This window comes from Ambystoma mexicanum, chromosome 11 (assembly GCF_040938575.1).
Source record: "Ambystoma mexicanum isolate Mex_15411 chromosome 11, UKY_AmexF1_1, whole genome shotgun sequence".
Lineage (NCBI taxonomy): Eukaryota > Metazoa > Chordata > Amphibia > Caudata > Ambystomatidae > Ambystoma > Ambystoma mexicanum.
The window spans coordinates 921,388,375-921,413,949 of record NC_090934.1 but is presented as its reverse complement, the minus strand read 5'-3'; the positions used below and the strand labels follow the sequence as shown (position 1 = coordinate 921,413,949).

The 25,575-nt window shown below is 48.9% G+C and overlaps 1 protein-coding gene across 3 annotated transcripts in view; it reads right to left on the bottom strand.

Annotated features, from left to right (window-relative positions):
- Positions 1-201: 201 nt before the first annotated feature.
- Positions 202-25,575, bottom strand: part of CHID1 (chitinase domain containing 1) — a 1,865,353-nt gene continuing 1,839,979 nt past the window's right edge. For all 3 annotated transcript variants that reach the window (XM_069624010.1, XM_069624012.1, XM_069624011.1), the window contains one exon: positions 202-1,502. In XM_069624010.1, coding sequence (XP_069480111.1) covers positions 1,404-1,502 — 99 coding nt within the window. In that variant the 3' untranslated portion in view covers positions 202-1,403. The remainder of the gene's footprint in view (positions 1,503-25,575) is intronic.

Sequence of the window (25,575 nt, the reverse complement as noted above, 5' to 3'; positions counted from 1 at the left end):
GGTAGATGAGTAAACTATGACTTTAGTTGATTTTAGCACGCCAATTAAGGCCCAACAATCCACATCTTACAATGGCTATAACTACCATTGCAGCTTCTTTTCTTCCAAAAAGTATCCCCGGTTTTATCCACCTCAGAATTACAGACATTCCATTCCTTGCCCCAATATGATGACATTTTACAAAGAAAAGTCTCTACACACTTGTGCCATATTGATTAGTTTGTTTTTGCGTAGTGTTATACAATTGGAAATAATCCTCTGTTACAAACATATCCATGTGGACATTTAGCAGAAAAAAACATTAGTATGCGATTTGGCATATGTGGGGTTACAAAAGGTATATCGCACAAAATGATTGCAATGAGAGTATTTCATATGCCACTGTATTACAAATCTACAGGCAATGCAAACACTTGTCAAAAATATACATTAATTATTTTTGAATTAATTACATTTTTTTCATATTAGCGTGCACCTTATTTAGATCTTGTGTGTGGAAACTGAGACCAAGAGAACAGTACTAGAAAATTTGCAAAAGCGGTATGGGAGGTGACTGTGGATTGTTGGCACGAAAAGGCTGAGACTGTCATGGGATCAGGAAGCGGGGAAAAGGGAGGCAGTTAGAAGATATATGGTAAACGTTTGTACAGGGAATTTTCTCCTGAAATGCATCTAGCTAAAGTATGTAACCCGGGTCAAGTCGTTTGTGTGTCACATCCTCGATAAAAGCAAGCGCGCCAAGATGCTTGCAACTTTCTGGCGCAGGCCCCGTTTTAGTGCCTCAGGTCCCCATATATAGCTTAGCAATTTAACAATTGCAAACTGGTAGAATGATAATCATGGACATGGAATTGGAGCTATAATGAATGCAGGAACATAATAGAATCCATGTGGTGAAAGTGGAAAACACAGAATGGAGGACAAAACAACATCAGTCAAACCCACATCAATCCTCACCAACAGCACTCCCATGCGCTTCTTTTCTCAGAAAACTATGGTTATCCACGTTTTTTATCAATGGCAATATTGGTTGCTGGTTTGAAGAATCCTTCAAGAGAAGAAATGGACAAACACTCTCCACAAAAGATTGACTTCCACTACTAATAATTATTTGAAGAACAGGATATTTAGTCAAATCTGGTTTCTGCCATATTGTTTGAGGTTTTTAGAAAGCACATTTCACTCCATTGACGCTCACATGTTATGCCCCTGGCATCACTTGGCTAGAAAGAGCCGTTGAATCATTGGAACTGGGAGAAGTGTTTTTACTACATAAAGCACCCTGTATAAACACTAAGACAAATCATAATCTTCTTCAGTCTACAACAGAAAACACGTGGGTGTTCCAGTTGCTCAACAATGTGCCAGGATGGTCCTTTACAAGCTCCCATCTGCGCCGCTCCTCAGAGCAGGTCATAAAAGTAATCCAGGCCTTGTCCAAGCTCCCAGATAGACACTCCAGTCCCAAGCTCCTTTGCAAGTTCCAAACGTAACTGGATTGACTACAAGAAAGAAAAAAGTCTGTGTTGAGAAGCATTGGCTATATAGGACAATATCCATTTTAAATTAAGATTTCTACTAGAAAGAGGCCAAGTGGACGAAGTAGATAATGCATATCAATGTAAGCCATGGAAGAGGATTCTAAAGGAGCGAGCCTAGTGACACAAACTGCAGTCTGGTTACCCCTAGAACGGGCCCAATACACCTCTTTTCGGACTAGATGAGGAGGTCTGCGACTACAACACTAGTGATTTGGTGCAGGATACAATCCTCTTAACATAACATGCCAGTAATACCTGATCAAGAGGTCACTTAACACCATCCTGTTGCACATGCTGATGTTAATGGGAAGACAGCAAAAAATAAGTCTTGAAAATATTAAAATATCTGAATTTCATGACAGAGAACCAAAGCAATACCAATCTGTTATAATCAGAATAAAGGTCCCTTGGAGGTTCCCATCGGAAAAAGAAGAGGCAGGGGCCTCTGCTAATGAATCAACAATGATGGCCACGCTTTTTTTTAAAAAAAAAATTATTTTGGTTGGCTGATAAAATCAACCTTTCAAAAGTTTACAGACATAGAAAACAACAATAAAAGAAAAGTATGCATTCGAAATTCATTTTACAAAAGTGCAAGGATTAAAACATTAAAAGGCAATTGCCATTAGGGGAACCAGAAAATAAGTTTGAATTACAAATCACAAAAACAAAATCACATTTAAAAGTACAAAGGAAAAAAGGCCATTCATCCGATAAAACAATTTTAACTTTGGTTCCATAACGTTCACAGTAAACAACAACTTTGCTCTTCAGTTCTCAACATATATTTGAATCTGGTTTCACTGAGATGGAATGACAATGTTGACAAATTGAACTAATGCGATTTGAATGGAAGTTTTGGTGTTAGTGAGTAAATAATTCCATATTTCTTCTCTCTAGTGCATGAAGAAAGGAAGTTTCAACATTTGTTAAAAAGTTTCTGCCGAGTAGAACTCAAGGCCGGACATTCGACCACCAGATGACATAAGGTTTCAGTTTGCTGCTGGTCATTACAAAAACGGCAAAATGTTTGGCCTTTAGGAACCAAAAGTCTCCTGGCCAAGATCTGCCTCGTCAAGCATACATTTAGTTGAATGCGTAGCATCTGGGATCTTACAAAATTGGAGGGGCATCTGACCAAATACGGTTCCATGCTGCGTAATCTTTTGTGAGATGACATAACACCACAATCCTCGTATTCCAAACATTGTTTGTGAGTACAAATCCAATCAAAGCGAAACTATTTCAATTTGGCCTTTGTAGGATTCATCAGCAAAATTTTGAGTGCAATATCAGCATTCGTTAAAGTGTCTAAGACACAATCGACCCATTTCTTGGGAAATTTCACTCTGGAGGTAAGCAAGTAGTTTGCAAGAACACCCAAAAACATTGGGGGACGTTGCACCCATTAAGCATTTCCTGTATAGCATACAAAATTTCCACAAGACTGGACTATAGATTGAGATAGTACCCAATTCATGATGCACCAATGGTAACGTAGCACATTTCGGGAGGCCCAAAACAGTCTTCCAAAAGTGTGACTCGTATCGGTCCCAAAATGATCTTGGTTTTGGTAGCCCCGTCTCCGCGCCATGGGTGATTATTGGGACCACCACCTGCTGAAAGAACGTGATTATATGGGTTAATGTGAATGTACCATATCTATACAGCAAGATTTTTGCTTGTGATGTTAATGTTTGGTTTTTGGCATCCAGGGTTGCTGTGTGTATGGTGTCATTCAGTGTCTCAGTAAATGGAAGTCCCAAATATTTGTACTGTGGGACAATAGATAGCTTTTGGTTTTGCAGAGACCAATTAAATTTGGATGTTTTTTTCTTAGCAAATTGATGGCAGATTACTATTTGCGTTTTATTGAGATTGATAATCAAGTTGTTTTCGTTGATGTACTCTTGAAGTTTATTCAAGAGATTTTGGAGCACACAGGGGGTACAAGATAGTAACACTAGATCATCGGCATATAAAAGCCAGATGATCTTCTGGTTGCCTAATTTCGGTGCATCAGAGATTGCGTCTTCAAACTTGATACCTATATACAGCAGAAATAGGTTAAATAGGGTTGAGGCTAGAATACACACCCCTGCTTTAAACCTCATTCTGTTGGAATAGAAGCAGACACTAAGCCATCTAAAGTGAGTCTCACTTGCAACTAGGTGTTAGAATGCAGTAATTTGATTAGAGTAAAGGTTGATGAAGGACAACCATATTGTTGAAGTTTCGTGAAAAGAAGCTGTCGGTCGACTTAATCAAAAGCTATGCTGAAATAAACAAAAGCTATGTATAAGTTTTGGTTTTGTTCAACATATTTGTGCTTGATTAGATTGAGTGAGCATATTGGGGGTAGTGCCCATCCCACTGACAAAGCCAAATTGAAACGGATCCCTTTTGGCATCTCGCTTAGTCCAGTCATTTAGCTCCTGGAGTATGATGCTACTATAAAGTTTACCAGGAGCATCTAATATAGCAATTGGTCTATAACTTTGTGGATGGTGACAATCACCTTTTTTGAACAGTGGAATGATAATTGCATGTTTTCATGAAGATGGAATGCTTTGGGTGAAGTTAATGTTTTGATAGATTTGGAATAGAATTTCTGTCCACAGTGCTGGATTAAGTTTAAAGATCTTATTCGATAACCTGTACGGCCCCGGAGCTTTCGACTGACTTATTAAAGAGATGTAATACAGTATGTCAACTCTTGAGATGTTAAGGTGGAAATGCAGCCTATCTTCACAATCCTGGGCTACTACGGACATTGCAGGCTTATCGTACATTTTTGTGAAGTGGTTGATCCACGCCCTTTCAGATACATTGTGGGTCTGTACTAATGTTTGGGGATTGGACGTTACTTCATTTAATGTTGACCACATTTGTGCAGTGTTTTGATTGCGGATAAGAGACAGCATGAGTTTGCCATCCCTTTGCCATAGAGTTGCACGGTGAGTGCGCAACCAATTTCTGTACGCTGTTTTGGTTTTGGTCAAAGCTGCTCTTCTTTGGTTTGCTGGGAGGAGTAGAGCTTTGCGTCTCTGAGCGCGAAATTCAGATTTTTTATTTTTGACTTCTATGTCAAAACTGTGAGTTCTCGCTTTTGTTAACCTTTTGGTTTTCTGCATGTTTACTGCATGTCTCTGCATGAGATCGTAGTAGCAAACATTAGTACGCTCATCACTTAGTCATGAGTGGGTGAAAGCCAAAGTGAGAGAATTTGCAAATTGTCGTATAGTTCCCTCTGACCACCTTATGCGATTGAGTGGGGTATTTGCCTTAATAACACTGGCGTAGAATAACTGAGAATTGGAGGCCAGGGCCTGGGATGTGGGGCATTGGCTTGTTAGCATTTGATGGTCACTGTCCACTACAGGCATTACCCGGAGAAAAGCCACACACGCAAACAAATTGTGATCGACATAAATGTAGTCAATGGTCGCCTTCGATGCTCCACGTTGCCAGGTGATACCTGGGGGAATGTCCCCAGAGCACGTTCCATTAAGCATGCACAGGCCCCGTGAAGACATCATGTGCTCCCATTGAGTTAATCTGACATTTTCTTGTGCATTTCTAGCAGAAAAATAATGCAAATTTGAGATCTCCGTCTAAGACAGTGTGGACAATGTCCGGTATCATGACAACATGCATGATATATCATGAAGACATTTTGAGTCATCAATCCCCTTAGCGTTTCAATAATTGTTAATCAGAGCATACAGAACGGAACAGACTGAAATAACAGACAATTGGGCAAAAGGATTGGGCGCATAAGAAAAAAACAGTTTGAGGTTAGAACTAGTTTTAATGCAAGTGATTAGTCCAAACATGGGTCGACCTATCTCACCTTGCAATACAGGCGTAAAGTGCATGATGTGATCATCCCAGGAAGGTGAGGTGGAGAGCCATGTCTCTTGAAGCATGATAATGTCAAATTGATTTAAATTGGACTCTGTGGTGTTAAATAAATGCTGATGCCCACAAGTGTTCCAAAAAGCGAAATTTAGAAGTCTGTCCTCGTGCTGTTGCTCTAGTTAACTACTTGCCTCACAGTTACAGACACATTTAGGTTGCAAAGAACGTTCAACAGAGGCAAGATTGCCTGGAGTTTGTGCCGGATTGAGAGACTGGAGTGAACACTTGGCTGGGTCAGCAGCAGGGGAGGGACCGAATAAAAGCAAAAAGCCCATGTCAAACAGTTGATTTTTAGCTGACCAAATGATGTTACGAACCAGCCGAGAGCGTAGCATCAGGCAAATGGTGGTCAGTATATTTTCATTAATGAATTCGACCTGTTCAATGTCTGCTGTACCAACGTCTTTTAATTGCTTTATATCAGAGAAAATGTCAAGGATACTGTGCCTATTTAGAAGTTATTGAGGGTGGGGGGCCGGACGGCAGCCAAGAATTAAAGTGTTAGAGTTGTTGTTAAAGCCTGGGCCGTTTGCTTGCTTTTTTGAGGCTTGGAGGTGGTGTTGTGGGTCTACTGAAGTAGGCATTAAGTTTTTGGATTAAACTTTGGGAAGGAGGGCTTGTAGCATCATACAATCTCCGCGTCCCGTCCTTCAAGTGGAGCTAAATCTCTTTCAAATGTGTCATTGGAACCTAAAAGAGGTGCCGGGTTGCACTGATTTAAAACTGCATTTAGAGCTCCTTTAGTGGGTTGACTAGAAGATCTACTCTGATCGCTGAAAATTTTAACAACTTGATACATATAACATTATAACAGTAGAAGCAAATTAGAATTATGAATCAGTCCAACAAAACAGTAAGAAGAGCAATTAAACTGAAGGGAAGAGGGAGAGTAGTGCAGTAGGGCTGAGAGGGAGAGGGAGGAGTGAGGAGGAGAAGGAGGAGGGAAACGGAAGGGGAAAAGGGTGAGAGTGGGGTGGCGGGGGAGGAGAGGGAGATGATCAAGGGAAAAAAAAGATAAAGGAAGGAGGGGGAGCAAGAAGGGAGAAGGGTTTCATGGCGGGGAATGGAGAGGGAGAGATTTAAGGGAAGTGTGGAATGAGGAGAAGGTAGGAATAGAGCGGATTGAGAGAGGTAAGGAGTTCCAGTGCAGGGGGGTTAGGAGCTGGAAGGAGCGGAACAGGAGGGGGCACAAGGGAATGGAGGAACAGTGAGAAGGAAGTGGTCAGTAGAACGAAGGGAGCCGGAGGGAGTGTAGAAAGGGAGGAGGGAGGAGAGATAAGGGGGAGCAAGACCATGGAGAGATCTTGGGAGTAAATCTGGGAGAGATTAATAGCGGATAATATTAAGTACAATCAATAAAGAAGTCTTAGTTTTGGAGCCTCATTGGCCGGGGGAGGGACTAAGGAGAGTGCTATCCTTTGACTTCTAACAGAACAAAGGGTTGTGTGCTGGGTGTGTTTAAATTGGAACTAAAAAGTCTTCTGACATGATAATGTGGTTCTATGCCACATTTCTGCGTTTTAAAGCCTGAACACCAAAAAATACCAATTTGTTTTGGCTGTTTTTGTGTTGGATTTAAAATGCAGAAATATGACATACTGCCCCCCTCCTTCCCTACCCCCACCCTCTCCCGCTGATTCTCTCGTTAATTTGGAGGGGTTTAACCCCCATACCTCCAATTGCCACACCCGCCACCCCCTTCCCGCCTCAACACACACATCCTCCACGCACATATGTACACATACACTCGCACACTCATCACATCCCGTGATGACTCCACTGGGGCTCACAGAGTCTGTCAGCCCCTGCGTGCACTCATGTGTGGCAGGGGCATGACAGTCTGATTTAGAAAGACCGCTCTGTGCGGTCTTTTGACCTAATACCGGGTAAGGTTCCATCATCATCCCATTATGATCTTCCACAGTGTGTCAGCGTCATCCTTTTACTTGTCTTCTGATCGGCTATCCCAGGCCTACTAGAGAGGTCTCCTGGGCTGCTCTCCAGTATGCTAAGAGATGTTCTCAGAGTGACAGAGTTGGACAGCCAACCATACTGAGACTAAGAGGAATGAACGAGAAATGATGAGTGCTCCACAGAAATAGAGAAAAGACTATGCTTTCACGCTGGGAAGGAACCAGCTAAGTCTGGATAATAGGAAAGACGGACTAGAGTTATGTGTTCAGGAAGCCCGGGTGCTTTAAAAGTCTAGACGTGGGGAGAGCCGTCTAAGCCAGGAGAACCACTGTCAAATTGGCGTTTGAGACCACCAAACGCGAGAAATAAAAGGAAGGCAGGAAGTCGACCTGCGAGGAAGAAACAGAGTTCAAGATGATGGCATAACCTAGGACAAGTGGACTTTTTGGTCTCTAAACAACGCTGATACCATCAATGCCCAGAGTGCAAATGCCCACTGCAAGATGGAGAAGGATGCAGAACACGGAGAAGCCGAGTTTTAGGAAGAAGAAGGGGGTGTCTTGGGTCCACAGGAAGACCTGGTGATGCTAGAACCCAAGAGAGAAGGCAATGGGTATAGCAGGAGACCTGGGAGGAGACCAGGGTGCAAGACTGGGACTAATCAGACTCATTCCAGTGGTTGTAAATACTCTAAAGAAAGTGAAGAGTACAAAGGGTCTCATTATGCTCATCCCAGTGGTTGTGAATACCTCAAAGAAACCGAAGGGCAGTTTGCAAAGTCCAAGGAGTAGTTGAAGAGTGATCCACAGATAGAGAGCCATCTTGAGAATCAAAAAGGGCTAGGGGTCAGGACGTATTGTGAGAAACCAAGGAAGGAACAAGTTACTTACCTGTAACTGTTGTTCTACAGAAGGGTCTGGCATGGATTCACATGCTCATGAATATTCCCCATTGTCAGGCTGGGAATCCTCGGTACAGAAAAAAATCAGTATCAGTTTCGTTTTTTATCTGTCTTTCCTAGTAGTAAACAATCACTGATCTCTGGGTCATACTGCCCACAGCCAATGACTGCCCCCTCCCCAAGCCCCGCCTCCAGCAGCCATCCTCAGATTTGGTAGCACGTAAAGTGGCAGTATGACCAAGTGAAGAGCCGCAGAGGGGTGCGCGGGAGGGTTCGCATGTGAATCCATGCCAGACCCATGCTGGAGAACAACAGTTACAGGTAAGTAACTTGTTCCTTCTCCAGCATGGGGTCTGATATGGATTCACATGCTCATGAATATAAGATTACATAGCAGTACACACAAGCACAACCACGGGAGGTGGCAAAAGGGTCAACATTAAGCAACTCTTACCTCCTCACCAGGCCCTTCAGGCGAACAGGTTGCGCAGCACTGCTTGGCCGATCCTGGACTCCTCCCTGGAATCCCTAATCGACGCAATAGAATTTCGTGAAGGTGTGCGTCGACCTCCACGTAGCAGCCCTGCAGATGTCCAGCAGGGGCACACCAGACAAGAACGCCGTGGTAGCAGCGATAGCTCTGGTCGAATGGGCTCTCGGGCGGCCGGGCAGCGGTCGGTTTGCCAACCGGTGACAGTGCATGATACAGCCAGAGAGCCATCTGGAAATGGAAGCCTTCGAGAGAGCCTTCCCTTGATTCGCAGGTCCAAAGTTCACAAAAAGCTGCGACGTCTTTCGAAAACTCTTCGTGCGGTCCACGTAGAACTTCAGCGCTCTAGCTACATCCAGCGAGTGCAAAGTCCTCTCGGCCGGCGACGAAGGCAACGGGAAGAAACTGGTAACACAAAGGGCTCGTTGAGGTGGAAGTCCGACGGCACCTTGGGCATGAAGGAGGGATGTGTCCTGAGCACCACCCTTGTGTCGTGAAAAGTCAAGTATGGAGGCTTGCAAGATAGGGCCTGAATCTCTCCCATGCGCTGTGCGGAGGTGATGGCCACAAGAAAAACTGTTTTCCAAGATAGGAACTTCAACGGTGCCGTATGCATAGGCTCGAAAGGGGCCCCCATGAGCCTAGTCAGCACCACGTTGAGCTCCCACGTCGGGGCTGGGGCCTTCACCGGCGGGAACGAGCGGAATAGTCCCTTCATAAATTCCTTAACCAGGCGATGAGACCACAAGGACACCCGTCCTGTTGTCCTGGTGTATCTGGAGATAGCAGCCAGATGTATATTTTTTTTTGTAACTTTCTTTATTAATTTTACAACAATGAAATAGTAAGACATTACAAGACCGTGCATCGGTCACGAGACCCTTTATCCCCCCTCCCTCCCTCGGAACGATCCCCGCTTGATGTTGGGTTCAGTTTCATATCAGTTCTAGTGTTGTTGTTGTTGTTCGGCACTCAGGGCTGCTATTGGATTGTCCGGTTGCTCGTGACAGTTTTGTATTGGAGGTGGAGACTGTGGAATCGAGTCGTCGTTTGCATTTAACAGGTATGCAATGTAGAGGCCCCAGATATCAGGGGGGCGTGCGTGGAGGGGCAGAGTTCGTAAGTAGTTCATTTCGGTGTCTTGAAAGTAGGTGACATCGTGGAGCCATTGCTTTAGTTTTGGTGGCGGTCCTCTGCCCCAGTTGCAAGCTATTCGTCTGCATGCCAGGACTAAAAGTAGGTTTGCCAGTTTTCTGGTATGTTCTGGTAGTTGGTTGGTTAGACCCAGCATGGTCAGTGTTGGGTCAAGCTCTAGTTGCACTCCGATTATAGCCGAGATTTTCTCTAGGACTGCTGTCCAGAACGCTCCTATTTCGGGGCACGACCATGCCAGGTGGACAAAGTCGGCTTCCGAGTGCCTACAGCGAGAGCAGGAGGCGGATATTGTCGTCCTCTGGGCGTTAAGTCTTGCTGGAGTGTGGTAGACCTGATGGACAAAGTTGAAGTGAAATTGTTTGTACCTTGTGTTTATTGACACTTTCTTTGTGAGTCGTAGTATGTAAAACCAGTCTTCGTTGAGTATCGTAGTGTACAGAGCTTTTTCCCACCTTGTTCGAGCTTTTAAGCAGCGAGTGAGTTTTTCTGTTAGCAAGGCTTTGTAAATATTTGACACCAGGCGGCCATCACCTTGGGCTTGAATCACTCCGTGGAGCAGTGGCCAGGTCAGTGGTTGGAGCGGGAACGTGGCAAAACTGGACTGCATGGCGTGTCGTGTTCGGTAGTACAGGAAAACGTCGAGGGCGTTGTTTCCGCCTTTGTCTCGAGCTTCCTGAATCGAGAGGAACGAGCCGTTCGGAAACAGGTCACCCAATGAGTGGATTTGCAGTTTCTTGGTCCAGAGCTGGAAAACCTTTTCAGATGTTATGGGTATCCCTGGAATACTCCTCACCGGAAGGAGGGGAGAAGATCTGGTTTGGATTCCATTTCTTTTGGCAATTTTTTTTCCAAATCGTGTGCGTTGTGACCATTGTGTTCATTGCCGTTGAGGGTGTCGGTGGTTCGTTAAGTATGAATGCACGGAGAAGATAGGGTGTTGCCAGAGCGCTTTCGATTTGCACATGTGGCCGGATGAAGTGTGTTGCATACCAATGGCTCAGGAACTGTGCTTGCCCTGCCCAGTAACTTTCTATATCGGGTAAAGCCAGTCCGTCTTGCGTTATGGGCAGGATCATAGTGCTGTGCGCTATTCGGGCCACCTTGCCAGCCCAGATAAGGTCAAGAAGGATGGACTTGATTCACCGTAAGAATTTTTGCGTGAGTAGTAGGGGGATGTTTGTAAAGAGATAGAGTAATTTAGGGAGGATCACCATTTTCGCTAGGGACACCAAAAGTGTGAGGGGAAGTGTTTTCCATCTGTTCACTTTTGTTTGGATAGTGTCGATTGTCTTCTTGTAGTTGTCTTGCATGATGTCAGCGCTGGTTCTGGACATGAGGATCCCCAGATATCGGACCTTCGAGTATTGCCAGCGGAAGCCGAAGTCGTCCTGAAATTCTTTGGTTGATTCTGAGAGGGGGAAAATTATCGATTTCACATTATTGATTTTTAGTCCTGAAAAGTTGCCAAATTTGAGGACTGCTCGCATCACCGGGTTCAGGTTGCCATATGGGTCGTGAAGGAAGAGTGCTATGTCGTCGGCGTAAAGTGAAACCACCATTTTGTGCGGGCCGAAGGCGAGACCTCTGTGCAGATGAGAAAGCCTTAGGTCGGACGCTAGGGGTTCCATGACCAAGGCGAAGAGCAATGCTGACAGTGGACAGCCCTGTCTGGTCCCTCTGCGTAAGAGGATTTCGGAGGAGCTTTTCTTTCCGAGTTTGATTTTAGATGTCAGGTATTTGTAGAGAAGGCCTATCATTTGGATGAATTGTTTGCCGAGGCCCATTCGTTCTAATATTGCGAATAGAAAGGGCCATTCCAGAGAGTCAAACGCCTTCTCTGCGTCGAGAAGCACTGCTACCGCTTGGTTTTCTGGGTTGAGGGCCTCCATCGCTCCAAACATTCTTCTGAGACCGAATGATGTATTTCTACCTGGAACAAATCCTGCTTGATCCGCCAGAACTATTGCGGGCATGAGTGGCATCAACCTCCTAGTCAGGATCTTTGCAAAGATTTTGTTATCCAGATTAATTAACGATATGGGCCTGTAGGAGGCGCAATCCTCCTTGGGTTTACCTGTTTTGTGTAGGAGAATGATATTCGCCGTGTAAAGAGTTGGTGGAAGTTGGACTTTGGCTATGGCTTCTTCGAAGACTTGGAGCAGGAGCGGGCAAGAATGTCTGCGAATTGTTTTTTAAATTCACCTGTTAGGCCGTCTGATCCTGGAGCTTTGGTGCTCGGTAATTCTTTAATGACTTCTAGGATCTCTGCTGAGGTGATGGGTGTGTTCAACGGCTCGCGTAACTCTGCACTCGTCCAATATAGTTTGTTTGTATTTAGGTATTCTGTTATTTCGGCAGGCTCCCTGGAATAATTGGAGTTGTATAAGTTTTGGTAAAATTTGCAGAATGTTTCCAGTATGTCGTCTTCAGAGTATACGAGGGTTCCCGACGTGTCCCGCATCGCCTCGACTGTCGTGGGTTTTCGTTCTGCAGTGATTAGTCTTGCAAGTAACGCACCGGGTCGTTGCCCCTCACCATACTGGCGGATTTTGTGGTAGCTTGCTAGGAATTTGGCTTCTCTATCTGCTAGTGATCTGAAGGTTTCCAATTCTGCCTTGAGAGCGGCCAGCGAGCCGGGAGTATTTGTGACTGTAGCTGATTTTTCAAGTGTTTTGAGGCGATTTTCGCATGCGTTTAGTTCTTCCCTTAACCTCTTTAGGATTCCATTTTCTTTTGCTAGGCACACTCCTCTGATAAAATATTTCAGTGTCTCCCAGAGTGTTCCCGGCGAAGCTACCGTGCCTTGGTTTGTCTCATGAAATGTGCTCAGTTCGGAGCGTAGTTCCTTGGCAAAGAGTTGATCTTGGAGGGCTCTGGGCTTGAATCTCCATTGGGACCTGGTGAAGTCGCTCTGAGATGTCGTGCACACTAAGGTGACCGCTGAGTGGTCTGAGATGGACCTGGGTAGGATTTGGCATTCGCCCCATTGGAGTCTGCTATGTGCCGACACTAAGATGTAATCAAGTCTCGAGCTGGGTTTGTGTACCCAGGAGTAAAAGGTGAACTCTTGAGAGTCACGGTGTTTGCTTCTCCATATGTCAATGAGATTGTGTGCTTTGCATATTTTGGATATTTGCATACTTGCCTTGGAGCGAGGGGCAGTTGTTTTGTGCGTTTTGTCTGTACGAGGATCGAGCGGGGTGTTCAGATCGCCATCCCATATTATTGTGGCTTCCCTGTTTGATGCAATGTGGGCCTGGACCCAGTCGAAATTGTTGGAACCATCGATGTTGGGGCCGTAGGAGTTGATCATGATTATCTCTTCCCGCCTATGGTTCCGTGGACGAGCAGTGTTCTCCCTTCGGAGTCTCTCTGGGTCCGAATTAGTCTGAAGTTTGTTGATTTGCTGATGAGTATGGCGACTCCCCTTGCGTATGATGAAAACGAGGCGAAGTATCTGTGGCATCCCCATGTTTTCGCCCAGTTGTTTTCGGAGTTCGGTCGTAGATGTGTCTCTTGTATGAGAGCCACATCAACGTTGTGACGTCGGAGGTAGTGTAGCAACTTCCTGGTTTTGGAGGGCTGGTTGCCGCCTTTAATGTTCCATGTAGCTAGTTTGAATTTGCTTAGAGTTGCTGCGTTGTTTCTGCTGCTCTATTACGGTTTGGTGGTTTTGAGTGCTTAAGGCCGCTTTTTGGAGTGCATGTTGATTCGACAAGGATTTTCGTATATCCGAGGTGGAGACATTGGTCTCGGTCGGGTTCGGGTGGGGCTGGTTTTTGCCCCAGTCGGTGCACGTCTAAAACTCTTGGCTTGTTTCTTCTGGGAACACTTTCTCCAACTTGTGTCCCATCTCCCCTTTTTCCCTCCCTGTCGGGCAACCCCCAACCCGCCCGAATGTGACCCCACCCCAAGTAACATTGTGAACAGTGCTGTGCACGGGGCGCTGGTGCCCTCCAAGAACACCCATCCCGAGGTGTATATAACTGACCTTTGCTCATTTTCCGATCACCTAAGTCGAGCTGAATGTGGGGTGCTTTTCAGGGTGGATCGCTCCCATTCCTCACTCTCCCTCGTGGTCTAGGCATTTCACGTAATGGGCGACATCCAATATTATCAAGAAAGATGTTGGCTTCTTCTGGTGACGTGAAGAATTGCGTTTTTTCAGCATGGAGGATGCATAATTTGGCTGGAAAAAGCATTGAATATTGAATTTGCTCCTCTCGGAGGCGAGGTTTAACTCCACCAAAGGCTTTTCGGGACGCTTGCACCGCTGGTGAAAAATCGGGGAAGATTTGGATTTTGTCGCCATCGAAATTGAATGTCGCCTTTGTCCCTGGCCAACCTGAGTATTAGATCGCGGTCTCTGAAATTCAGCAGTTTGGTGATAATGGGGCGAGGTGCCGTTCCTGGAATTGGGCGGTTGGTTGGGATCCTGTGAGCTCTTTCAACCACAAATAGTGGCGAGAAGGTGGTTGTTCCAAAGATTTCTTTGCATAGTCATTCCACGAAGTCTTCCATTTTTCCAGGATTTTGTTGCTCTCTGATCCCCACCATTCTAAAGTTGTTGCGGCGGCTGCGCCCTTCTAAGTCTTCGTTTTTGGCGACAATTTCTTTTACTTGGCGCTCTAATGATGACACTTTGGAGGACAGGGACGTTGTGTTGTCTTCCAGATCGGAGACCCTCTGTTCAACGGTGTCTAGCCTCTCGCCGTGTTTATCAAGGTAGTGTTGTATTTGGTCGACTTTGGATGAGAGGGTGTCAATTTTGGCATCGAGGTTGCCTATGCCTGTTTTGAGTTCGAGCAGTATTTCTCGTATGTCGAGAGTTTGGGAGGGTATCGACTCGGTTTCCTGTTCCATGCTTGGTGATGATGCTTACTCTCGATTCGACTGCTTGGGAGTTTTGGCTATGGCCCCGGTTTCAAACATCAATTTTCGCTGCGATTTGTCCGTTTTGCCCATGCTGGTGTGGATTCCCGACTTTGCTGGGTGTAGAGGTAAAGGGCCTGCTCGTCTGGCTTGAGTGATAGTTGTTTGGCGCTGTGGTCGTTGTGCCCCGTTGTCGGGTTTCAGAATAACAGCAGAGGCCTTCCACGAGGTCGCCGCTGCCGAGAAGTTGTCGCAGTGCGGTGTGGGCCCCAGCGGCCAGTTTTCCCGCTATGTTCTTTGTTCGCTTGACCACGCTTGTGGCCCCTGCTGGCAGGGCGTTTTGGAGATGGTGGGGCCCGGGCCGTGTGGATTTAGGAGGCTGGAGAGTTTGTGAGTTTTAAAGTACTTCCACGGCTGGGCCCGAAAGGACTGGATGGGGTAGCCGCGGGGGCCTCTCGCCTGATCGTCGCGCGGGGTGTCCGCCAGTGGACTTCGATGTTGAGGGTCATTCGCTGGAGATGGGGCTGTGGTTGGGGCCATTAGGATTTCAAGGAGTCGGAGGCCTGTAGAACGTCCCTCCTGCGGGGTCGGGCAGCCGTGCAGGGATCTGCAGGCCGGGGATGAGACCTGGGGCGGGGCGGCCGGGGCGGCATCTCTCCTACCTGGTGCCGGTGGTGTGTTCAGATACTTTCCCTCTCTCTCTGGCTGGGTCTGGAGGGCTCTGTAGGCTGGAGGCGAGCGGCAGCGCTCCGACCGACCGGAGGGCCGATGGCACAGGTGGGCCGGGCGGGTTCTCAGCCGCCCCTGCTGTTCTCGGGCTGTGGATTTCTGGCCTGCCCCGGGCACCACCTCCAGGTTGCCCGGGCACCGCTCACCCCGCCCAGCAGCCCGCGCCCTGATTGAATCCGGGGGTGGTCGCTCGGGTGAGGATGACGCTGGAGGGTCGAACACCCTGCTGCCGAAGTGCCGCACCACCGTGGCCTCCCCCCTGCCGCCGCTGCGTTGACCAGGATAATGGCGGACGGCGTTGAAATTGGTATCCGCCAGACGTTAGAGACTTGGGGTATGATATCGAGACCGATGGGGAGGGATTCGGGGGAGAATGAAGCTATTTTATCAGGATCTTTCTCGGGATCGGTGCAGAGCTCTCTAGTGAGCTGCCATCTTGGACGGCTCTCTAGCACCCTCTGCAGCCAGATGTATGTTGATGGAGGCGTGAGCTAGTCCAGCCTTGGCCAACGACAGTAGGTACGGCAGTACTTGAGGGGCTGTAATCTGTAGAGGGTTAATCTTCTGTGCCCGGCACCAGAGAGAGAACCTCTTCCATTTGTGTCCGTAACACTTGAGAGTTTAGGACGCCCTGGCCTTTGCAAGAACCTCTCTGCAGTCGGCCGGTATATCGTATCCTCCAAACTCTAGTGCTGCAGGAGCCAGGCCTGCAAGTTCAGCGACTTCGGGTTGTGATGAAGAATGGCACCTCCTTCTCTGGAGAGAAGATCTGCGTCCACGGGCAGTTTGACTGGTGGGGACGCCGATAAGTCCAGAAGGTCTGGGAACCAGATCTGTCTCGGCCACACCAGTGCGACGAGCATCATCCTGCACCGGGACTTCTTGAGCTGGTTGATGAGCCGGAGTAGCAGTGGCAACGGCGGGAAAGCATAGAGGAACAGGTTGTCCCAGGGGAGCGAGAAAGCATCGCCCATGCTCCTCGGTTGGGGGAACCTGCTGGCGAACATCTGGCACTTGGAGTTAATTGCCGTCGCAAAGAGATTGGCCTGGGGTCTGCCTCACAGCCTTAAGAGTCGATCCACTTGATCCTGGAATAGCTCCCACTCGTGGCACGAGCGCAGCTCCCTGCTGAGTGAGTCGGCGATGGTGTTCTTTATCCCTGCCAGATGAAAAGGTACCAGAAACATCCCCTGGTCGACGGCCCAGTGCCACAGATCCTGGGCTTCCTTGGATAGGGCTGGGGATCTGGTTCCATCCTGCTTCCTGATGTAGAACATCGTGGTGGTGTTGTCGGTGAAGATCCTCACCACCTTGCCCTTGAGGGATGGAAGAAAGGACCTAAGGGCCCAAAACACTGCGCTGAGCTCCAGAATGTCGATATGAAGCTGTTTTTCCTCCGGGAGCCAAAGGCCTCTCGTGTGGAGATCTCCGGTATGCACTCCCCACCCTTCCAGGGAGGCATCCGTCGTCCCCGTTACCTGGTGAGCTGGGGTCTGAAAGTCTGCGCCTGCCGTCAGATGAGTGCGGGTGCCCCACCACCGGATCGCTCGTCGCAAGGTCTCATTGAGTGGTATCCTGTCCCTAAGATGCCCGTCGCCTGGATCCAGCATGCGTCGAGGAATTCTTGCAGTGGACGCATTCGAAGTCTGCACAGGCGTACCAGATAGATGCAGGGGGACATTATCCCGAGAAGGGATTTGATGATCTTACCCTGGCTACGTCCGTGGCTAGCAGGCATTGCACCTTGCCCAGGATGGCTTTCGTCCTTTCGACGGACGGCGAGGCCAGCCGTGCAACTGCGTCGAGCTTGGCTCCCAGAAACAGGGCGACCTGCGAAGGCACCAGGTAGGATTTGGGGAAGTTGATGGAGAACCCCAGGTCCGTGAGTAGCTGGACGGTCTTCGCTGTGTGTTCTACAGCGAGTTCCCTTGTCCTTGCTCGGATGAGCCAGTCGTCCAGGTAGGGATAGACGTGGATCCCTTGTAGGCGTAGCCACGCCACCACCGGTGCTAGGCACTTGGTGAACACCCTTGGTGCCGACTTTAATACAAACAGAGGGCCTTGAACTGGTAGTGCCGTCCTTGGACCACAAACCTGAGGAACTTCCGGTGTCCTTTTAGAATGGGGATGTGGAAGTAGGCATCCTGCAAGTCCAACGACGACAGGAAGTTGTCCTGCTCCAGCTGTCCCAGCACGTGCTGGAGGGTGACCATCAGGAACTTCTGAGCCTTGATGTACTTGTTCAGTCACCGCAGGTCCAGGATGGGACGCCAACCTCCTGTCTTCTTCTTTACGAGAAAGTATCTTGAGTAGACCCCAGAGCCCCGAAGTCTCTTTGGGACGAGCTCGATGGCACCTTTCTTGAGCATCGCCCTTACCTCCAGCAGCAGCTGGGGTATGTGGTTTTCCTTCCTGGCCACGGGTGGCACGCGGGGGCACTTCTTTAGAAACTCGAGGGCGTGTCCCTAGGCCAGGGTTTCCAGCACCCAACGGTCGGTGGAGATGGACTCCCACACGCTGATGAACTTCGCCAGCCGGCCTCCCACCGGGGCGTTTCGGTGGGGGCCCGACACCACGGACGGTTCAGTCCTGTTTCGAGGCCGCCTTGCTGCCTTGACCTCCCTGGCGACGACGGCGGGAACCTCCAGACTTGCCCCGTCCTCTATAGGCCTCCTGCGACGAGGACTGGGCCGCTTGACGGTAGGTAGAGGAGCCGCTGCTGGAACCTTTGGAGGTCCCTTGCTTTCCTCCGGTGTTCAGAAAGGATGGCCGTCATTGCTGGAGAACTCCCAGGGCCCAGGCTGTCTCTGTGTCCGTTTTGATGGCTTGCAGGGACTCATCGACTGTCTTCCCAAACAGGTTGTTCCCGTCGAAGGGCATGTCCAACACTTTGGCTTGTACGTCCTGGCGGAAATCTGTCGCCTTAAGCCATCCGTGCCGTGTGAGGCAAACACCGTTGCCCAACTGGCGGAAACCGGTGTCAGCAATGTCCGTAGCCACCGTTATGGCGTGGTCCGACGCCACCTCGCCTTCTTGCAAGATTTCCAGGGCTTCTGCCCTCTTGTCATCCGGCAGGAAGTCCAACAAGGGAGCGATTTTATACCAAAGTTCCCTGTCGTAACGGGCAACGATAGCCAGGGCATTGGCCACCTTAATCGTCATCACCGCCGACGAGATGACTCGTCGTCCCCTCGCATCAAGCTTCTTTCCCTCGCCGTCCGGCGGTAAAGTCAATGTCGATGCCCCCCGCCTTCTTCCTGGCAGCCGCCGAGATGACTGAATCCGGGGTCGGCTGTGCTCTAAGGCATAGAGGGGCCATGTCGGGGACCCGGTACTTCTTTTCGTATCGGTCCCTTTTTGCCGGCGTCGTGGACGGGTTCTTGAGGAGGGAGAGCCCCTCGTCCCAGATGTCATCCAGTAGAAGTACAGCGAGGACCGTCTTCCACTTGGTCTCTCGACGTTGATAGAGGAACCCCTCCTTCTTCCTTTCTTCGGGGCAGAGCTGGAAAAGCTTGGATGCCCTGGAGATCATCGCATGGAAGGATCCAATCTCATCGGGCGGGGAGGGGGGGACGGCGGGAGGTCCACCCCGTCGTCGTCCGTGCCTGTCGTGGCCGTGTCCATGCCCGTGTCATCCCTGCGGACCGTGGACGGGGAGGAGGGTTGAGCAGGCCTTGAGGGCTGGAAGGGTGTAGGAGGATGTGTTCTTCTCCTCTTTGGTGGTGGACTTCCCGACGGGCCTGCCCCTGGCTCCTCCGTCGGGCCTGGCTCCGGCTCCTCCGTCGTGGGTAGAGGCAATCTAGTGCTTATTTCAGAGCATAAGGATTGAATTACCATCAAAATGGCCGCCGAGTTGTCCTGCGGCACTGGCTGCGACGGGCATGATGGTCTGGGGGCCCGTCGGCGCCGCCGTCGCTTTCGTCGTCCTTCTTGTCGGGATGCCTCTCGACGGGCTGGTCCTCCTCCATGCCCCCGTCGTGGCTCTCAGGGACTTCGACAAGGTCCTCCTCGGAGGCTATGTCTGAATCCACGACGGCCACTCCCCCCCCTTCTTTCTCCGCCGGGGGCTTCGTGGGGGTTCGTTCGATGGGCTTGAAAGATGCCTCCCTCCGAGGTGGCAGAGAGACTCTGGGCCTAAGGTCGCTAACACAGGTATAACCTTCACAGGCTGCGCAAGGGTTGCCGTGACCTTCTCGATAGAGGCCTTGGCTGGGTGAATCAAGGCCTTAGTCACCGACCGCGTGCTTGTGGCCTTCACCTTGGGGGAGGGCTCCCCACCTCGCTCCCCATCAGCCGAAATCTTCGAGATCGACCGGGGCCTCTCCAGAAGCTTGGCCGGTTTTCCTGGATTTCCTCTTATCCGAGCCAGAGCGTTGGGTCGTGGTCGATGGCACCGGGGAGGATGCGCCCTGCCTGGCAGCCAAGGAGCCCGACTGTTCGGCGCTCCCGGTGCCCGCGGACTCGCAGTGCTTAGCCTTCTGTTGGGCCCCCGTCGCCAGGGCACCCTCACCGGACTTAGAAGACCGCCCGGATTTCTTCTTTTTCTTCTCACCTGACGGGCTCTTTCCCTCCAGCCAGTTGGCGAGACGAAGATGGCGGTCCCTCATGGTCCGCTCCGACATGTTCCCGCGAAACGCACAGTCCTCCTCCACATGCGTTTTGTCCTCGTGAAGACAGTAGAGGCATAAGGAATGCTTGTCTTCCTTGAACACGTTCTGCAGCTGGCATCCAAGGCAGGCCCTGAACAGCTTCCCGGGAGTCGAGCTCCCTTTCTCCTGGGCCATGTCCGGGGTAGGCCTCAGAAACCTCTGGAATCCTCCAAAAGCGTCGCTCGACGAAATCTTCACCCTTGAGGGGCGTAGAAACTTCCGAAACGGGTCCCCGTTTATCAGATGTAAAGACGGTGGAGCTTGAGGCTCAATTTAACCGAAAAATGAGAAATTCTCTTTGAGAAAACGCTAAAATGCAGCAAAAGCTCGAGAGCTATAGCACGAGGACTCCCAACACTTGAACGTGCGGTAAAAATCTGAGGATGGCTGCCGGAGGCGGGGCTTGGGGAGAAGGCAGTCATTGGCTCTGGGCAGTATGACCCAGAGATCAGTGATTGGTTACTACTAGGAAAGACAGATCAGAAACGAAACTGATACTAATTTTTTTCTGTACCGCGGATTCCCAGCCTGACAACGGGGAATATTCATGAGCATGTAAATCCATTCCAGACCCCATGCTGGAGAACTGTATTGAAACCTTTAAAGGGGAAGCAGAAAAGGTGGCAAAATCCTCTAGCAAAATAAAAGGATTTGATTCACATAGTTACCGAGAACTATTTGAAAATAGACCACTGAGGCTGGAAGAAACCTGTCCAGGAGAATGGAGTCATTCTCTTGGACCTTTTCTTTTCTTTTATTTGGATATTTAATTACTGGTAGCGTTAGAATAGGATAGCTTTTGGATGGAGGACAGATCATTATCTTGGACTGCCTTACTGCTGACAAGGCCCATAGATAGTTGTAGGTAGGGCAAACCTTTGTGATAAGGACAGACAGGCCCTTTCTTATTTTTTAACTTTGATGTTTATTGGCATTTTCATAAGGAAATACAAACACACAAATTTAACAATAACAATCACCAACCCTTGTTACTACCTCCCCCTCCCTTTAACCCACCCAGCTTCAGTTGCACCACCATGACCATTCCGCGTGACAGGATATTGGATCGGCTACTTAAGGCTCAAGTACAAACATTATTGGCGGCAAGGGTTCTGTGCATGGCCCGCCAGATCCACTACAGCGCATGTTCAGCATAGGAACCAGGAATGCACAGCAATGCAGCTGTTAGGTCGTAAATTAAATCATCAAGTGTCCACCCCCCCATTTCAACATAAAAGCTCCCCACTCAAGAGAAAACCGAACCATACGGTCATTAACTACTGCTGCCAATTTCTCGTACGCGAAAATATCTCACAGTTTGATCATCAAATCATTCCTGGATGGAGAGGCCTTATCTTTCCATTTCTGGGCCAGGGCCACCCTCGCTGCTCTCAGCATAGACTTATCAAGTTTCGGGAATTTGGATTCATCACTGTCTGTGCCTGAGATGCCCAACAGCATCTGCAGGGTGTCCAGGTCGGGGGATATTCCGACTGTGTCTTTGATCCAACTAAGGACTTCGGACTAGTATACTTTCCTCTGTGGGCATTCCCACCAAATGCCTTACTACAACCCTGTCTGACCACATTGCTTGGGGCAGAGAGGGAGGATACCTCAAACATATATGAGAGTCTCAAGGGAGGAAAGTGCCAACAGTGTAGTTCTTTGAAGTTGTGCTCCATTGCTGAGGTATAAAGATTGCCAGAGAACATTAACTTATATATCTTACTCAAAGTGGTGTCTGGGAACACTGATTGTTCCACCCAGTATTGCTTGAAATTCTGCCTTCCCCCTAGCTCTGCCGTGACCAGTACCGTGTACAGTCTAGAAAGAATTTCTTTCCTCATGGTGGCCTCACTAAGTGTCTTCTCAAAGGGTGTAAGCGGTTGCGAGATCTTAGAGCACCATCTTGGGTCAGACATAATGCCATTCAGGCGGAGGTATTCAAAAATACTTGACTTTACTCCCAGGATCTCAGTCAGGGCTTCGTATTCAATAAGGTGATCTCCTGGGAACAGTTGGCTGGCTTTCTCAAGTCCCCTGTCTGACCATGATTGAGTGTGACGGAAGCCCCTCTTCCCCATGTCCAGCGGATCCCCCATATCGAGCTCAGCGGCGATGGCTAAGAAGAGAGGGAGGCGTTTGCTTTGCCCTTTTTCCATAAACTCCAGATTACTACAAGGGTTGGATGGCTCTTTATTTGGCTAGGAATGGCTGTGCCCTGGGACCACAGCACGTCCCTGACTTTTTTATGGTCTATGACTTTTTCTTTGATATTTGTCCAATCGGTGCCTAGGTCGTCTTGAAGGTGTTCCAGCATGACTCATAATTGTGCTGCTTTATAGTACTGCCAGAAGTCTGGGAGACCGAAGAATCCAAAGTCCCTAGGCAGAGTTAAGGTAGCATATTTCATTCTGGGCTTCTTTCCACTGCATATACATTTATTTACCATACATTTTAATTTGGTGAAGGATTCCGGGAGGGGCGAAGGGAGCGCAGCGAAGTAAAGGAGACGTGGAGAACATTCATCTTTACCATCACCATGCGCCCAAACTATGACAGAGTGAGGGGAGCCCACTGAGTTTTCCAGCAGTGGGCAGAAGTTGAGCTCTACCAGCCTCGAAAGGTTGCTGGGTAGGTTAATGCCCAGGTATGGCCTGGCCGTGTTCTCGATTCTCATCCCACATATTGTTTTCCTACCTCTAGTTGCGTCGTCATCGGCTCCAATGAACATCACATTCTACTTGGGGATGTTTATTTTTATGTCTGAAAACCTACCAACCACTTTAATTGGTTTAAGGAGTTTGGGTTAGGATTTTTCAACGTTCGTCACGTAACAGAGGATGTCATCAGCGAACAGGGAGAGCTTAAAGTTGATGACCCCACAATGGATTCCTGTGATCCCTGGATTCTCTGACTGCCATTGTCAGGGGCTCCATAGTCAGGGCGTACAACAAGAGAGAGATGGGACAGCCCTGTCTCGTTCCTCTGGACAAGAGGAGAGGTGATGAGATAGTGCCGTTCACTGCCACCTTTGCAGTGGGGTTACTGTACAGAGCAGAAATCCACTGCCTGAAATGACTACCAAACCCCATCTTTTGCAAGACTTTTGCCCATATAGCCCCACTGAACTCAGTTGATGGCTTTCTATGAGTTTATGGAAATCAGGTATGCCCTGGTGCCCAGGTGTTGTGCCTCGTGCATTAAGTCTATTGTTTTCGTTACATTGTCCGAACCCTGGCAGCCCGGGATAAACCCTGCTTCATCCCTGTGTACCAATGTGGTCATAAGGTGATGGAGTCTGTTGGCTAGCACTTTCAGCATTATCTTAACATCCGTGTTGAGTAAGGAGATGGGGCAATAGGATTGGCATTGGGATAAGTCCCTCCTGGCCATCGGGATGACTAGTATCAAGGCTGTGAGCATGGACCTTGGGAGGGAGCCCGTTTCCATCGCTTCGTTGAACAATGTAGTCATGAATGGAGCTAGGGTGGAGGGGAACCTTTTAGAAAAGCAGACAGTAAAGCCACCTTCCCCCAGGGTCGTGACCCCCTTCATGCTACTAATAGTATCAACCACTTCCTGCTCGGTGATGGGAGCTTCTAGGGCAGGTGCCTTGTCCGGGGGGAGAGTCAGATCGGGAGGGAGTTCAGGAACCGGTCTACAGCTTCTCCGTCCTCTGCGTACTCTGCTCTACAGAGGGTTTCGTAAAAAACCCAAAGGTCGTGGGCTATCTGGGCATCTTCAAGGAGCTTTTCTCCTTCTGTTGGGTGTATAGCAGCCACCCTTCTGGCATTTGTCTGCTCCCTTAACCTCCAGGCCAGTATTTTATTGGCCCCTTCTCCATATATTTCTGTTTTAGGAACGCCAACTTTAGTTCAGTTTGTCCGATTAAGAGGAGCCTCAACTTTGCTTTGTATTCCGGAAGCTTGTGCCATTTCCCTGGAAACATCTGGGAATCAATTTCCCTCCCAGTTGCAGTGATCGACTGTTTCCCCTAAGTGCCCCCTCCTCCCCTAAGTTTCCTCCAAGTGCCCCTGCATAGTCTTGAAAGCTTCCCAAATTCCCAGAATCCCGACTTCGCCATTATCATTTAAGTCAAAGAATTCTCTAATTGCTTTCAGCAGCACCAGAGCGAGCTCCTTGTCTCTCAGCGACAGGTCGTTGCATGACCACCTGGGTTCATGTTTTACTGGAGGCAGTTCATCTATTCTAACCTTCACCGGGTCGTGGTCCGACCACGGGATAGTTTCTGTGGTTGATTCCTGCACACTTTTTTGTAGAGGAGTTTCAACGAGGATGTATTCAATCCTCGAGAATGTATCGGGTACCCTCGAGTAGTGCATAAACGGGGGGTACCAACCATGTACCGGGATGTGAGCGTCCACCACCCCCAGTTCGGTATTGACCCGCCGAAAGCAGGAGGTCTTCCTGTACTGTGACTGGGAAGCTGCATGGGGGCCTGCTCTTTTCCTATTAAAATCGGGGTCTAGGACCATGTTAAAATTGCCTCCTATTATCAGCCAGCCTTCAACAAACGCGTGGATCTTACCCTTGACTGACTCCCAGTACTGCTCTTGTGCGTCATTTCGGCCAGTACAGAGAGACCGCGGTTAGTGTGTGCCCTGTGACATCCTCCTTTCACCATCACAAAGCGGCTATCTGGGTCTTTCAATTGCACCTTCAGAGCAAAGTTATGCTTACTAGCAACTGCCACCCTTTTTTTTTGCACAAACAAAGTGTGAAAAACCCTGCCTATTGATTTAGCTTTCAAGAATGGCTCCTTTCCCCTCTGGCAGTGGATCTCCTGCAGAAACACAAGATCTAGCTTCAGAAGGTTGAATTTGCGAATAGTTAATGATCTCTTGTGCGGAGAATTTAATCCTCTGGCATTTAGGGAACCCATTGCCATAGTGTTCACAGTGCTAGCCATATAGGGCCATGTCCAGGGCGATGTAACTCCTCTTATTAATGCTGTGTAGCCTATGGCTCCAGTGCCTTAAATCCTGTATGTCTGAACTTTGATACCCCAACATCCTGTCGAATGGTCTTCATTTTAAATAACCTATACAAATTGAAAACCCTTTTGAGAATGTAACCACAACTCCCTCCTCCCCTTCTGGCGCCTGGACTCCCGGCGAAATCCAAAATGTTGCTGGGCCAGACCACCCTCTGCTGCCCCACCCTTGTGTTTACAATGTTCAACTTGCCACCCCTGAGGCCCCCGCCCATTGAGCCCGATTCCTTCACGTAAGCTGGTGGGAGAACTGTTCCATGGTGAAAGGATTGAAGAGCCTCTTGTCCTTTCGACAACTGTTAAGTAACTGCCCTGCCTCCAAAGTCTGCAAAGGGCACGGCCTGAAGACCACTGGGACCCTGGCGAAAAGTATACTATGGCTCCCT